General features: G+C 36.7%; 1 protein-coding gene across 1 annotated transcript; it reads left to right on the top strand.

Moving 5' to 3' along the window:
* The first annotated feature begins 2,423 nt into the window (after positions 1–2,423).
* Positions 2,424–12,842, top strand: LOC137396899 (protein king tubby 1-like). Its single transcript, XM_068083201.1, has 4 exons — positions 2,424–2,513; positions 4,369–5,049; positions 8,368–8,444; positions 11,531–12,842. The coding sequence occupies exons 2-4, from the start codon at positions 4,384–4,386 to the stop codon at positions 12,345–12,347; spliced, it is 1,560 nt and encodes a 519-aa protein (XP_067939302.1). The 5' UTR covers positions 2,424–2,513; positions 4,369–4,383; the 3' UTR covers positions 12,348–12,842.
* Positions 12,843–17,584: the final 4,742 nt, after the last annotated feature.

Below are 17,584 nucleotides of genomic sequence, written 5' to 3'. Positions count from 1 at the left end.
CACCATTGTCGTCGCAGAACAAAACCCTTAAAATGGAAATGATAGCCCTGAAAAGGGCTGAGGTGGTTGGTGAGACTACTGCCACTCAAAAATCGATTTTGACTGGTGAGTCCAGTAGCCCGAGAGGGTCACTGTCGTCCCCGATAGGATCTACCGATGGGCGAATGGTCTTGGACCCCACTTCATGCTTGTAAAAGCGAATGAGCTGTCAATCAGTGTGTACCCGTATTTGTAGACGTCTGAATGCGTAAGAGTTGATGACGTCTTTTCTAAGCCTATAATCCGGCAGCTTCAAATTGCTAACTCAACGGATCTATATTACGTTCATCGCAATTCAGACAAATTTGAATAGTCATTTATAAGGCGCACGCTTAACACTTGTTCAATGTAGAGTGTATGTATGTGTGATACTAGCAATTTTTTTATGTTAACCATTTATTACCATATTGTTCTAAGATTTGCATGTTACTATACAAACACTAAAAAAATTATTAATACTCGTATTGCGTGATTAGTTAGTGACAAATGTTATCGTTTTTGTATTCGAAATATGTTATTGTGGAATTGGTTGACCTGATTACTGTGCAGCCAATCAATTGTGGATTTTTCTTGGGATTGCTATATAACCTGCCGGTTTGATCATTGCTGGTGTGTTACTGCTTGGTACTGAGAGATATAACACCAATAAAGATACTGCGTTCTTTACAAATAAGCTCTGCTTGAGTTTGAAAAGCAAATAGTGTATAATATTCTTGTCACTGTTTCTGACTTTAGCATTGTGATATTAGCCAGCGTATCATAGCTGCATTCACTATAAGTGCTATTGACCGAACATCAAGAGTTATTGCGCCTGGCTTGCTAGGGTGTAATAGTTGAGAAAAGACACCATCGAGTCTGTTTATCAGCTCACCCACGAGTCTGTTTATCGGCTCACCCACGAGTCTGTTTATCGGCTCACTATCGAGTCTGTTTATCGGCTCACTCTCGAGTCTGTTTATCGGCTCACTCTCGAGTCAGCTTATCGGCTCACTCTCGAGTCTGTTTATCGGCTCACTCTCGAGTCTGTTTATCGGCTCACCATCAAGTCTGTTTATCGGCTCACCATCGAGTCTGTTTATCGGCTTACCATCGAGTCTGTTTATCGGCTCACCATCGAGTCTGTTTATCGGCTCACTCTCGAGTCTGTTTATCGGCTCACCCACGAGTCTGTTTATCGGCTCACCCTCGAATCTGTTTATCGGCTCACCCACGAGTCTGTTTATCAGCTCACTCTCGAGTCTGCTTATCGGCTCACCATCGAGTCTGTTTATCGGCTCACTCTCGAGTCGGTTTATCAGCTCACTCTCGAGTCTGTTTATCGGCTCACTCTCGAGTCTGCTTATCGGCTCACCCACAAGTCTGTTTATTGACTCATCGAGTTTGTGTGAACTCGCTCTTGAGTTGGGAGTTGTCTATCCTTGTCGAGTAGAATTTACTTCAGAGTGATGATCTCATCTTTAGTGATAGAATTCTATTTTTTAAAAGTGTCCTTCATAATAATACAATCTCACTAAAAGTTTTGACGCTAGAGGCAAAGGCCTTCACCAGAAGCGTCTACTGGAACGCTATTGCCGCATAAACGAAGTCCTACCAGTTTATTATTAGAGCATTCATGAAAGCATCGACGTTCGATTAGCTTCAATATCTTGACAATCGTTTTACGATTTGTTACTATACATTTCATGTTTGTCCACGAAACTAACACCTTTGACAGCAGTTTTTTACCATTCGTCTACAACGAAACTTAATACCATAAATGGCCTCTATTTTTTCCCAAAGCCTATTCATTCTTTTTTAATAAATTACGAAATAATGAAGCCTAACTATTCTTAGCCAATGAGTACAAAACAATAAAATACATATATTATATTACACAAGCAAGTTGCAAGACAAAATAGTTAAGCAATAACATATCAATGAGCATAGCACCAAAGTTTAACGCCTACGACTGAAAATTTGAACATCACTAAAATGTAACCGAACACGTGAAACTCAGCCATGCTACAAATGTATACGTACATTTATTGTATCATAGTTGAATTCCTAAAAGCGTGCGCGCAAGCGTTAAATATGCTGTAGGTGTTTGTTCCGTAGACTCGATAGAAAATAAGAGACGCATTTTTCTATTACAGTACATGTATATCAACCTCTCAACTGCAGAACTAAAATAACATTTCGTTTACTACAATTGAGTTTAGTTTAGAACTACAGGCTATTTAAAAGAAGACGGCGAAAAAGTTGCTGTGGTGCGGCTGTGGTGCTTTGCCGTATGCTGGAGCTTTCAATATCTTTCCAAAGACGCAAGACCTACGATGTGCATACCTCTATGGTTCGTTCACAATTTTGCACGGAAGTGTTTGTCACTATGGCTGCGAGCAATGTAGCCGGCGCATGCGTCGTTCGCATAAGAGCCAGCGATATTTTTTTTCACTACAGCAGTAATTTACTGAGCGCAAGAGGTGTTTTTAGATAAGGTATTGCATTATATATCAGCAATTATTTTTTAGTATCTGAATTCAGAGTCATATTAAAATTGTCTGTTAAAATTATTATCTCGTATATTGCGATATATAGCATAGGTTTGCTAACAGATTAGAAAAAAACTTGTCTTTGAGCAATACGCTTGTCTGTATTAGCCTTATGGCAAATGTGAAGCATCATTTACAACTATAAATTTTAAAACAAACCCATTTTTTTTCTAAAGATTGATGGGATTTTTGTGGTACATTTATGTATGTATATGAAATGCAAAATCGGCCACGATTTTTGATGTGTGTATATTTTGATTAGCATCGCAATAACATTCCCCATTTGCGTAATTCTGTTGGCATGTCAATTAATTTATAAAACTATGTTGACTCTGTGCCAGTTTTGCAACAGTATTTTATTTATGGCAACAGAAATATTGTATGAACTCATACAAACAACCGTGATTAGTCACGCGATATTAATCTTCGCACAGTTGGTGAATTTTGAATTTCATCTCATTAAATACTGTTATTCATTGACATGAACACAAGAAATAAAATTAAGCTCAGTATGACAACTACAGATAAACGCTTCGGTTGAAAGCTTGGCTTTTTTGGAAATAGAAGCCATCAACAACTAGTTACCAAAGCATATTATAGTAGCCTAAGGTATCTAAATTCGCTGCTTAAATTCACATGTTTTCGCCAAACAGACTTTTCTAGTTCTTCATGAGAAATGGGATACAAGCGCAAATAACACTCTGAAAACACTACCATTTTAATTGATTAAAACTACTGTTTCGTTTCTATTAGCTATTGCTTATATTTACATACTTAGTAGGCTTACATTTACAAACTTTCTGCCTACAACACATATGTCTGTAGCACTTGTAGCATTTTTGTTGCTTAGGTAGATGTAGATTTATAAAAACAGTACCTAAGCGCAACTCCCCTGAGCATTACACAAGCTGTTATGCTGATTCAATAATTGCGCATTGTTCTTAATTACTTTTATGCCCTGGAGATATAGTGTCTAATTTGTTGGAAATCTAGCTAAAGTTCATTCTCAAAACATCAGCTTAGAGTCAGGCAATCAATCGTAAAATTCTACTTTTTTTCTTAAAAGACACTATCAGCTCCATTTGCAATCATGAGCATGTGAATGACAGTTAGCATAGATTATGGCGATACCTTTGGAGAAGTCTATTAGGCTTACTAGCTGCTGGCTATTCAATGGATTTATCTGTCATAGTTGAAGTTTTATTTTTTTCTGTTTACAAGCCATCTTTACTCGATTATCTGTTTGTTGTGTGATCATGCTAGCGAGGCATGTTATTATATATTCATTGGCATGAGAATGTGCATAACTTGTCAAGCATTACTTGGATAGGCTTGAGTAAACCTATTGTGGGCAAAACCTATAAGATCTCTCTTGGATTTATCTGAAGTTCATTGAGTTTTCGGTTTGACAAAATAATAGTCTCGTGGGATGAACCGATGAGCTATTGTTAATCATTTGGCTCAATTGTTGCACGCTGTTTGGTTATTGACAATGATACAACAACATATTTAGGAGTTCCATGCTGTCTTGCTGCCTTGCTTGCTCTAAATTTCAACAATTCTTCTATTATATATTTACCTCTGACATATTTTTATTCTGTCTTTTATGGGTGTTGGTTTACATCACTGAGAAATATTTAAATGTTTTATCGAGTTTATACACTGTCAATCAGAACAGGCGTCGGCAGAGGATTTAGACAAATGATCAGTATTGGCTGTGTTGATATGCAAACATAGTTGAACACAGAGAGAAGTAAATTTGCAAATCACCATGATAGTTGTTCACATTTGTAACTTGTAGAGCGAAGAGTACATCATGTCTGATTGGGGAACTCCGCCAGGATTGGTAGATACCGAGCAGCGTTCAGGTTCGCCATCCAACGACATGAGGACAGCTCAACTGGACAGGCAAAGAAAATTGAGAGAGCAAGCTGAAAAAAAGAAGCGAAGGCATCAGTTAGGTCGAATTGAGAGAAATGAAGTCACCAGTGCTCGCAAGAGAGATGGAAAAACTCCTCTTGTCACAGCATCCACAGAGCCGCATGAGACCGTCAGCCGATATGCGTATGATAATCCCGAGGCGTATAATGATGCTCCATCTCCCGCCATGGATAATGCCACTAGTGTGAAGGTTGTGAATGTTGCTCCATCACACACCGAGACCCTAGATGTCTCTGACTCTTCCTCTCTTTCAGACCATGAAAGCTCAAGTCAACCCATGTCTATACCGTCCAAATCTGAAAGCCAAGCTAGCCTGCATTCCAACAGGCAACCATCTCCTCTGCAACCGAAACCAGCTACCCCTACTGAACCTGCGCAACCAACCTCAAACCGATCTAAGAAGTCGAAGAAAAAGAAAGAGTCAAAAAGCAAAAAACAAGAAACACCTTTGGTTGAGCAAAAGATTGAAGAGCCTCTACAAACTTTTGGCTCCGATGATGAAGATGAAGTAGAAACAGTTCTACCCGATCCAACTGATCAGGTAAACTGGTTCAAACTTGTATCGGGTTGGGTTTATTGATAGAGATTAAACTTGTAGAGGCTTGTGCAAACTAATGTGCTGTAGCAGAAATGAGTACAAACTATAGTACATTAGTTGAAGCTAGTACAAACTAGAGTATACTAGTGGAGACTAGGTAAAAACTAGAGTACACTAGTTGAGACTAGCACAAACTAGAGTATACTAGTTGCAACTAGCACAAACTAGAGTATACTAGTGGAAACTAGTGCAAACTAGAGTACACTAGTAAACAGTAGTAGGGTTGTTATAATAGACTCATCTAAAATGTCTTGTTTTCGTGCAAATCGCAAGAGAAACATCTATCATTTGGAGTTTATATTAGTCTATTTTACTATTATGTACTCGTAGTGAGTGTCCCGTCATGTACTTTATCAAAAACATATTGTCTTTCATTGTTGGGGTAGTGTATTATAGGCCAAAGACCATTTCTACCCACACAGATAACAATTAGCTAGTGCTACGCATGAACTAACATGGTATAGTAGATTATTTTAGACTGCAAGTGTAGCCAAGTTTCGCGTCCTCTGGGACTTATTTGAATCATGATAGCACAACGCTGCATGTGTAAAAGAATTCTAGACTATCGAATAGTATAATGGAATAAAAAATAGATTTCAGTTACTTATTTAAATAGCTTGTTTTTATATCTGATTCTGGCTCACATTTTAAGATCGGGTTTCTTGTTTTGAGACATTGACTGGTCTGATTTCCCTTCAAGTGCCTGTTCGTCACATTCTGGTGAGCCTTGACTTGTCGGTGATCTTTGTTAGATCGAGCAGTTGGAATACTGGATGAGTCTATCTAATACAAAGTTTCCATACAGCAATACTGTAGCATCACCTGGATGCGCCAGGGCCGAGGCACTACGCTGGACTGACAGTCAGATCATTGTCTATAGAGTGCTATCGTAGAGCGATGGTTGTGCGACACATATAAATCAGCAAGAAAGTAAGACCTATGCGCAAGTACGATGCCGTTGATTCCTAAGGCGGTTTTTATGGCAAAAGATCGCGTGTTTTATGAGTGTTTTGCTTCCAAACAGTGACACCGATTCACGACTGAGAATGAGAGTGATGCGCCTGTTTCCATGATGGCGTTGCAGCTTCATATGATGGTGTGTCACTACGTTATCGCTGTATGGAAACTTAGTAACTAGTATATGTATGTCATATGCTATCAATCGTATTAGTTATACAGACTAGTTATTACTCAGTAGTACCTATCTATCGTTTTTTTTACGTCATCAAGTCGTTTGCTCATGCGCTCGTTTGTAAGCCGCCATATTTGTAGAAAACGATCGTTTTTCTTTTATTTAATAGTACTTTTAGGTGTTGTTTTGATACTATAAAAAAATTGCAAAAAAAGCATTGTTTTCAAAAGTTCATTGCAAAAGCTTCGTGTTTTTAACGATAAAATTGTCTAGAAAGATGGCCGACAGCGATAAAATGATGTCACGAAAAAACGAAGGATATGCTGGTAGTGTTATAGTTGCTGTCTAGAGGGCTAGACTTCTGGACTACAGGTTAGCGTTCAATTTCCCTGAAAGGTTTTGACAGGAATAAAAGCTGGTGAGAGGAAGGGCAGGTAACCAAATCGACAGTGCAGCTTATCTGCGCGAACATCCAGATACATGCCTAAATCCATTTAGGTGATACAAATGCATTGGAGCCATGTCACTAGGTTATACAACAGTCAAATTTAATAGCTTCAAAGCTGTGTTATTGCAGTATACAGCAATCAGTAGCATTACATTTGCATCTCAACGGCATACAATAACTGATAACATTACAGTTTTACCACCACGGTAAAACATTGCACATATTTGGTAGCTTTACAGTTGTATCACCACATTCCACATCATTTAACAGTCAGATCCATCACACTATATAACAATCAGCAGCATTGTTGTTTTATCACCACAGAACAGTATAAAACTGTTGGTAATTTTACAGTTGTGTCGTCACATTATATAGCATTTGGCAGCACTATAGTCGTGTCATCGCTATACCCAGCAATTGGTAGCATTGCAGTCGTGTCATCACAGCAAACAATAACTGCTAGTGTGGCAATTGTTTCTACACAGAGTGTATCGACTATGTCAGGATAAGCGAGCTTGCACTGGAGTCACGAGCCACTCGTTTGTATTATTGATTTTGATCGTGGTAATTATTATCGATTAGTGGGACACGTTTATCAGCGTTATAAACGGTTGTGGTCATGCTAAATATATTCCTCTACCCAGCTCTGATTAAAAAACACTGGATGTAGCCTTGGATTGGTCAATTGGCACTAGTTACTATGATGGTCTCAAGTGATTTGCTACAAGTTATCAGTTGTGAATGCCAGATAAGGGAGTAAGGCTTATGATCCCTGTGATAATTAAAGCGGTTTGCTGTGGTGAAATGCTGACTGCTTTGGTTCCCTGCTGATTGTATAATTATGACCACATCTACTTGCAAGTACTGTCTTGAGTTAATCTAGTCCTACACGCAATTCTTTTACATTAAATGGTCACCGAAATGTCAACTCTTCATTCCCATTGGCTGGTCACATTTAATTTTTTCTGAAATGTGTTAAAGATTAACAAATCGGTCATATAAGCAGGTGAATCTCAAAGACATTCCTTTATTCATAAGATTTGACTGCGAAATTCTCATTTCTAAACAAAGGTAGTGCTAGATCAACCGCTGTTTTAGGGCGCCGGTGTTTGGCTGAAGTGCTCGTAACTTTCTGCTGCTGTATTCTCCGTATCAATCATGGTTTTTCTGTTTGTTTTTTGTTGAAAGTTTCATGTTTCTAACTGCCTTATTTTTAGTAGCTTCCAAAAGAGTTGTCCTATTGTGAACGTATCGTCTTCTATATTTTGTAAAACGTTCAAAGGGTCTAAAGTCGTAAGACTTTGACAGTAAGTGGCCAATGCAAAAGGCCTTCAAACAAATACCACCGACACATAGAACTTGGTGCTGATGTCATCGAAAGCATATACCGAACATATCAGTACTAACCATTTGGCTGCGTTAACGTCTCCTTAACTAGTCATATACCGGTATCTTTCACATTTATAATGTTCAAAAAGGACCTGCCATTGAGCACACAAGGAGTCAAACACTTGACGGAAAGTACATGATGTAATATCATTGTATACCAAACTATTGGTACTAACCGTTTGACTGTGTTGCTGTCTTCTTAACCTGTCATAAACCTTTTATCTGTCCATGTCACACAGTAAGTCAAACGTATGACAAAAAGTACATGATGAGACATGATTGTACATTGCAGAGGTCTCCAGTGCAGAACACAGCTCCATCTGTCTTCACCAACAATGCAGAGAAAACTGCCATAAGCGGCAATAACAGGTTAGCATTGTAAATCACTGTGTTTTTATGTTTTGAATTGGTTCAGGGTTGCTTCCACACGTAATAACGAAAACAGTAAAATTCGAATACATTCGACACCGTTTCGCTTTGCTAAATTGGTGCAAAGGCATTCACTATGAGAAAGCGAGTTTTACTTTGAAAAGTTGTGTTTTAAGGGATGCTTTGCAAATCTCGGATAGATCTATATAGGGCAACCCGGAATCCTTAAAATGATAGAGTGATAATTCATCGGCAACGAGCAACTCCGAACCCATTCGAAGCATGGACATACATTGATTGTTCCTTTTTAGACTACCCCTAGCTCTACAAGTATGCCGAGCTCATACCGGTTTTCTAGGGTATTGAATTTAGTGATTAAACTTATATCCAACTGTTCTTTTGTTATGATATTCAATGATCTTCTCAATGCTTTTGTTTTCTAGAATGTTCCGTTGAAAGCTTTTCTCAAATAACTATTGTGCACATAGGGTAGCCATTGTTTGATTTGGTAACCCGTGATAAGACTATGTATTAGGCCAGACATGATATGCTGATACAAAACTTTGGCCTATATTTTACGGATTATATTTTCAAGTTTGACTCCACTCACTATACTAGGCAACTGTATTGCAACTCTATGTGTCAGCTGCATAAGATAATCTCGCTGCCACACTTTCAGGCTATACACATCAAAGTTGAACTCGCTCAAAATTTTAGTGGATTTTATCGGATAGCATCAGTATTTTTCTATCATTTGTGATTGTTTATGATGTTTGAGGTGATCTGATTGCCAGAATGTATCAAGATTAAAATCGACAAAACTTGATCACTGTTAAAAGGCTCAGAAGAAAAATACCTTTGTGCGAAATGACGTCACTAGTTGCTATCGTTGCGATTGTTGATATCGGCTGATACTATAGAGTTAAATCGTTACACGTTTCTATTCTGTCTGTTTCTTTGCGATTATAGACGTCATAATCGCTTTTAATCTGGAAACATCCTGGCAGTCAGATGACCTCAAACATCAAAAACAATCTCAGATGGTAGAAAAATACTGATAATTTTTAATAGTCTACTAAGATTTTGTCTGAGTTCATCTGTAAGTATTCAAGTTTATCCATTTCTCACCTTCATGGAACATAAAAATTGCTAATATTGATTATTTGCTGTGATGAACACTGAAAGGTTGGTAGAGCAGTTGTAGTGTTAACACGCTGTGATTCTTACGCAGGGTTTGTAAGCCGCAAATATGCGTGTCAATTCATATGGTTTCATATGGCAAACCATAATCCCATTGCTCCGCTGCCTATTCAAGAGGATTGGCAGCAAGCACCTGTCATTCAAATAGTTGATCGTGAATCAGATGCGTTGCGACTGGAGGCGTGTCATCATGGTAGCAAATGCTTTCAGAGTCTACAGCATGTTATAGAGGGCTTGTGTACGGCAACTGTAGATATCTTGGGCCTCATGGCTAAAATGTAAACAAACTTTAATTAGATTAGAACAAGCCTGTGTGCAAAGTTGTTAGGCTTGAAAAGGAAAAAGTGGGCATGGGATGGCAGACTGTGTACGAATGGCATATTGAAAATAAATACTATTAGTAAATAACTGTCCGAATTGTGTATTTAGAAATGGCTACGCAGATTGTCCATTGGAAAACTAGTGAAGCCGTATGCGAGTGATCATAAAACAAGGCGGGTCCACCAATGGCCTTCAGGTTGCCCCTATTTGTAGTCAGCGAAGTACAGAGCTCAATGCTATGTTTGTCATGCTGGATTTTAAGTTTAAACCCCATGTTATAGACCAGTATATATGTTATAGACCAGTATATATGTTATAGACCAGTATATATGTTATAGACCAGTATATATGTTATAGACCAGTATATATGTTATAGACCAGTATATATGTTATAGACCAGTATATATGTTATAGACTAGTATATATGTTATAGACCAGTATATATGTTATAGACCAGTATATATGTTATAGACCAGTATATATGTTATAGACCAGTATATATGTTATACCAGTATATATGTTATAGACCAGTATATATGTTATAGACCAGTATTGCCTCCAGCCTTTTGCTTTAAAAATGAAAAACATAATCGTATATGTTAAAGCTCATTACCATGATGATCATCAAGGTTTTTTTACAAGAAGAAGTTAATCTGTCACAATATTGACTTCATAGATCGAAACTGCCGTATGCTGGAGAAATATTGATATGATATTATATGGCATTATTTTTTAAGTCATTAAAATTTTTTTATTGAAAAGTCATTTTTAAGTCATTTCAGAGCCTTAAAAATTGATAAAGACTTTAGATTAGCACATATAGCATATAAAGACATGCATATTATATAAAACTACATGTATGTGAATAAAATTAAATGTAAAGATTATGTGTAAAAATTGGATTGATAAAGTAATGATAAATAAAAAAGGTTTGTATTGTTATTGTACTGTAGCTTGGAAATTCGTAAATGTAAATGCGTAAATTGCTATTTGTTTTTTTATACTTCTTGTATCTTCTCTTTATGTCACATTTGCTTACAGAACTGGATATTTTTAAGAACTTATTCATTCCACATTTTAGAAACTACTTTGTGTGTTCCGACAAAGATTAGTTCAATCCTGATAACATTCGTTGACAAATAAAAAAAACTACATATCAAATTACTAGTCTATAAAAAGCGGTTTTATCAATATTTTACTTGAGAGACACAAAGTGTAGACTCGGACAAGCTGAGGTCCGGAGGCTGAGGTGGTAATATAAAATTGTAGTGTAACTTTAACATAAATTCAATAAATTTTAAACTGATGTAGCCTTTATATATTGTTGGTGTTATATTTTTCATCTATTTTGCAATGTTCATCATGCTCTTCACTTTCACGGAAAAACTGCGATGTTTTGAGTAACTACGAGCATCTAATGTTGCAATGTAAACCGGAATATACCGCGTGTTGGAAAATTTGTAGCTGAAGGCAATATTAGGTAAAGAGTTGAGAGTAGGTTTTTTATATTATTTTGTTTTAAATTGATGATTCCAGCTGACAGCTGTTAGTTATAATGTTGATAGAGACTTGGCAGCTGGAGGAGGAGATGAATTCGGTACCGGTATCTTCGATCCATCCGACAGTCTTGAAAGCTTTGTGTATCGTCCTGCACCACAGCAGATGCAGATGAAGTGTCGCATCACCAGAGACAAGAAAGGAGTCGACAGAACCATGTACCCGACCTACTACCTTCATATGGAGAGAGAGGATGGGAGGAAAATCTTTCTGCTCGCCGGCCGAAAGCGCAAAAAGAGTGCTACCAGCAACTACTTGATCTCTATCGATCCCACCGACCTTGGCCGAGACAGCGAGACATTTGTCGGCAAGCTGCGATCTAACCGTTTGGGGACTCAATTCACCGTATTTGACAATGGGGATGCACCTGGCAAAGGCACCCAAGAAACACGACGCAAGGAGTTGGCCGCTATAGTTTATGATACAAATGTGCTCGGCTTTAAAGGACCTCGGAAAATGAGCTGCATTATTCCTGGTATGAATCTCGACCAGGAACGAGTTGATGTACAGCCTGCGGAGGAAAGCGACGGCATTGTAGGAAGGTGGAAAAGAAAGCAAATGGAAAATTTGATAGAATTGCACAACAAGACGCCTGTTTGGAATGAGGACACTCAGTCCTATGTACTCAACTTTCACGGTCGGGTCACGCAAGCTTCAGTCAAGAACTTTCAAATAGTTCATGATAATGATGTTGATTACATCGTAATGCAGTTTGGACGAGTAGCCGAAGATGTGTTCACCATGGACTACCGATATCCTATGTGCGCTATGCAAGCCTTTGCCATCGCTCTCAGCAGTTTTGACAGCAAGCTTGCTTGCGAGTAGCGTTAACTTATCTAGATGGTTCCTTAATCATAGGTTATTTGAATTTAATCTTTTCAAATTTCATTGTAATGATCCGTCCTAGGCACAGCCATATTTATTGTATTTTAAATGCAAAAGATATTTCCCTAACTTAGTATGTTATGTTACTGTTTCTTTCCGTTTCTGCTATGGTTTGAACCCGAGAATAGGTTCGCTATACACATCCTATTAGGAGATGATGATTTGTGTTCTCTTACCTTACTGTGGAATATATATAGTTATATTGGTTCAGTCAGTCACGCTGGTATTTGCATTGTTACTGTTTGGTGCACCGCGCATATTTTTTGCTGCAAGCATATAAGTACTCTTGTAGAATAGTAGTTATATATAATTATGAAAATAAATTCGTATTTCATCTGCGCCTTGACATGCTTGTTTGATTAGGATAGGTTATTGTTGACAGTTATGAACCTTTAATGAAAGGAGAGCAACATATATTATCATTGCATTGAACACTTTAGATGCTTGACAGAGCCAGTAATTGTAAGCAATCATAAATGGCTCAAACCGTTATTACATTTTTTGTCACATATGTGAAAATATAGATTTGCTCATACCATAAATATTAAAGATTGCGGGTGATATACATTAGTTAATATTCCATGTCAAAATTATAGTGTTACAACTTTTACTACATCTCTCAGTGATCAAATTCTACTCATTGAGTTTATAAAAAGCCCTAGAACAGCACCCTGTGATAGGATAATCTTGTCATGGTATTTCCTGTAATATTGCAACTGTAGAAGTCAAAACAACAGCCATGCGGTCGGCCTAGCTGAGACTGTATTAAACTTGTGATAGTGATACGTGATGTGCTGCTCTTAGTTCAGCTTATGTGGAATTTTACATATTTTTTACATTTCATCCAGTTCAGGCTACTTTTGCATTAGGCTACCGTCAAAGGCAGGAGGCATTGCTAGTCAGGAGCAGACGACTACAGTATTTTTATGCACACATAGCTCATGGTACGACCTCAGCTCACGTCGCTTTTTCATTTGAGAGCCTGACCTGTAACTGACAATTTGAGTTATAATTCCCAAAAAAGCTTGCCGGTGGTAACAGGAATAGTATACAACTGAAATTGCTCTTTGTAGCTGATGTTTTCAGTCGTCGAGGTTTCCTTGTCACCTGGACATGTTTAGCCAAAACTACAGATCTAATATTTGTGTAACAATGGCTCGTTAAAGAGCGCATGGCCTTCACTTGTAGTAAATTAAGCAGACAACATACTCGATCGCCGAGGAGTTGTGCACACAATAATCAAGTAGAAATAAGGGGTAAGAAATTACATAGTCTTTTGGATGCTCAACTGACAGCAGCGAATGGTATATCGGCAGCCGAAGGGTATATCAGCAGCGGAGGGTATATCGGCAGCTGAAGCAGTGCACTGATAGTTTTATGGCTGCCTCTGTAGCAAAGAGGAACTCAGCATAATTTAAACAAGAGACTAGCTGATACGGTATGTTATGTTTACTCAGTAACTATTACGTAAAACTTGACGACAAGTTTGCTAGCAGAGGTTAGAAACCAGGAACAACCAGATACTGTGGCCTGTTTATAATGAGTGATATTGATTCATCTGAGCTTTTGCGCCTCAACTTATCTGAAGGCTGTACATTAGTAAGAGGCTGCTGCTATTACATTACCTTGATTAGGTGTAGATAATAACTTTACATTTTCATTAACTAACTGACTTCGGTAACCAAAATAATATCTAGTGATTCCTAAATGTTTGTCTATAACATTGTATAATTACACCATTCTTCATATAAATAGAGTCATCGAGATGAGCTTTTCGACGTGCACAAACATGTAATTGGGGCTCGCGATTGTATAAACCTACATGTATATACTGAGAAATGGCATATAATATATTCTACTTCAAATAGAGGGAATGCATACAAGACAATTTTTATGACTGAATTTTTGTGTGACAGCTACAATGCTGTTTCACGTTTGGCGCTTGTCCGGCTGTCAGCACTAAGTGCGCAACACGGTTGTAGTTGTCATGATGTATTTTAGTCACAAAAACTGTCTAGTTTTAATATACTCTTTGCTAGTAACTCTTTACTAGATTTTAGAGTTTAGAATTATCTTCCTTACCTTAAATGCTTTAAATATAAAATAATATATGTATATATAATATATATGTACACAGACAGTACATATATAACATATATATAATATTTGTTTATATATTTATGTATATACTAGATGTGCTACCCGGCATTGCCTGGGTAATAGAAGTCTTTGGACAGAAAATTGCTTTGTTTTTAACATATAACAACATTTGCCATTCTAACTTTCAAACTACATATCAAGAGAAAAGTGTTCCTCTTATAAGCAATGAGAAGTAGTGAGAGTTGCTCGCTATTAGCCTGTGCGGCTATTAGCCAGTACGTTTAATAATGTGAGCAAACTGCTCCTCGTGACGTTATGCTATGACCAGAGTGGTACAGCAAATCTGTTGGGTATTTGCTCTCATATACTGACTTATATTGGCAAGGTAGCAATTCAATTTCTGTAGTCTAGTGGATAGAGCGTCGGTCTGGCAAATGGCAGCGTCCGAGAACGAATCTTCTAATCTTCTCCTGTATAGAATCTTAATCCTAAGATTTATGATCTATAGCTGGAATGCATACACACATACTTGTAGAAATGTATGTATAGATTTATATATATCGGTCTATAAATATATGTATGTATCAATATATATATTTTATATATCTATAGATATATATGTTTGTATATAGATATATTGTTTATATATATTTTATATATCTATATATGTATATATATATGTATACAGTATATATAAACAGGGTATATATATAGGGAAAAATATATAGAATAGTAACTTAATGTGCTTGCATTGTAGGGAAACGAAAGCTTGATAGTCCCTGTTAGACATTCTGCTTACTGTTTGCATTGTTAGTGTATTTTGTACTTGGTTACAGCAAACAATCATACATAAGTATTGAGTACCAATAACAAGTTAAACACAGACTATGAGGTACAAAAAAACGGAGGCTTGTCGGAGATGCCCATCCATCTATTTGTTGCTTTAAATAGGCACGTGGAATGAGTTAGTTTTGGGAATTCCCAAATTATTCACAAAGAACTACACCATGATTTGTGATACGTAGTGTGAACTAAAAATAGAAATATTGCACGCAATATAATGATGATGCAACACAAACTATGTGTGTTTATTACAGCGGTTAAAAAATGCTTATAATTTTAACGTTCACTCGGCAATGCTTTGGACAAAAAGACATGTGTTCATTGCTTGTGTTCATCCATTCACCTTTTTCGTTTCAGGGTTGCTAATACTAGTAGCCAATACAAATCATTTAGTACACATTCGGAGGAGGACAAACTAGCTGCAGCAAGCAATAATTTTAGCTAGCTTGCAATTCTAAAAGGTTATTTCATAACGGATTTGGGACGTCTGTACATTTTGCTGCTACTGAGGTGAATTAACACTCAGACTCAAACTTTGTAATCAATTTATGATGTCGCAGGCTAATTGTGAAATATTGACAAGTTATGTAATGACAGCCATTAGTAGAATAAATAGACGGAAGCAATCTACTATATGTACTAGATTTCCAAATACAGTAATTTGAAAAGATTTGCAATACATATTTATCAATGCTGACATCAGGTTAGTGAAAGGCCACTTTACAGCTGAGTAAGGAGAATGCTTGAAACAATTTTACTTTTTTTAATAAAAGTTTAATTTTAGATGTAACTTTTTTAGATTTGAAAAAATCTTTTAGGATTTCCATCATAAGTTGGCCTACAACGCGTGTCATGAAAGGCGGCCTTTCGCAAACAAAGTAGTAGCAGTGTGAGAGGAGAGCTGCAGTTGCTTGGTGGTCTGAAACCCTGACTTGCAAACAACAAGTTAGAGTTTAACTCCCGTGAAGAGTTAACTCCCGGGAGTTAAACTCCACGGGAGTTTAACTCCCGGGAGTTTAACTCCCGTGTCATTCGTGTCACCAGCAGCAGTGAAATTGCTGCTGGTGACAAGAATGACATCCAACTTTAAATTGACGCCAACACAGCTGAACTACAGCAGCGGCATTGCATAAAAACCTTTGTATAGGAATCAACTTGGCATCACTTAGAGGTCAGTCGAGTGACAGCATGCCCTTTTGACAGCGATACACCCGATGTTTGCTTTAAATTTAATCTGAGTTTTGTTAAAATTGTAATTATTTATAACTGCCAAGCGCACAAACAAAACTTGAGAAATGCTGAGTCATGATGTGATTAATATGCTTTTTTCTCTATGTGCTGTTTCAGTATAATCAGACAAGCTTGGTCTCCACTGATATCTTTTTAAGCGGATGACTAATAGTTATTGATCCCAGTTCCTGAGAATTATTAAGAACAAAACAAGATGTTTAAAATGTAGTTATGAACTATTATTTCTTTTCAGTGTTAAGCCTACTATTTGCCAGCTTCCAAACTGTAAGCTAAAGGCCTGGTAAGATACAAATACAACACAATAATTATAGATATGTGTCAAACAGCTATTAATTGTCTCAAAGTCATGAGCTACCACAAGTGAAAATATTGCACTAACATTTTAACTAAATAATATATTTATGAAAATATAATATATTTTTATAATATATTAAATTTATATTATATATAAATATATTTATATATAATATATATTATATTATAGTTATATATAAATATAATATATACATATATAATTTAATATATTTATATATAAATTTAATATATAAATATATTAAATTTATATTATATTATTTGGCGATGATATAAAAGTAGGTAAGTGTCTATTTGTGCATCTAAAAACTGAACTTTTATCTGAGTCATTGGGCAACAGAATAGACATTTAATAGACTTAACGTTGTTAAGAACAGTTTTGAAATTTTGGTCAAACAAACAAACCTTTGTCAATTTTATTGTTATATAATATTTATGTTTAGTTTCAATATACTAGCCATTTCAACAAGTTTTTAGTGGTGCATATTTTACTCATATTTTAGTTTTTTTGTGTATTTGCTGAATATGTCTACTAGAAATCGCTATTGAATGATAGAACTGCTATATTGTTCAAACAAATGTTGGTTCATAAAGAAAAAGTAGAATTTTGGTAATAGCTTCTAAATTAGAAAAATAAATGTAGGCCTATATTCTTATTAGTGGATGGCATA

This window comes from Watersipora subatra, chromosome 1 (genome assembly GCF_963576615.1).
Source record: "Watersipora subatra chromosome 1, tzWatSuba1.1, whole genome shotgun sequence".
Taxonomy (NCBI): domain Eukaryota; kingdom Metazoa; phylum Bryozoa; class Gymnolaemata; order Cheilostomatida; family Watersiporidae; genus Watersipora; species Watersipora subatra.
This window is presented reverse-complemented; position numbering and strand designations above follow the sequence as displayed.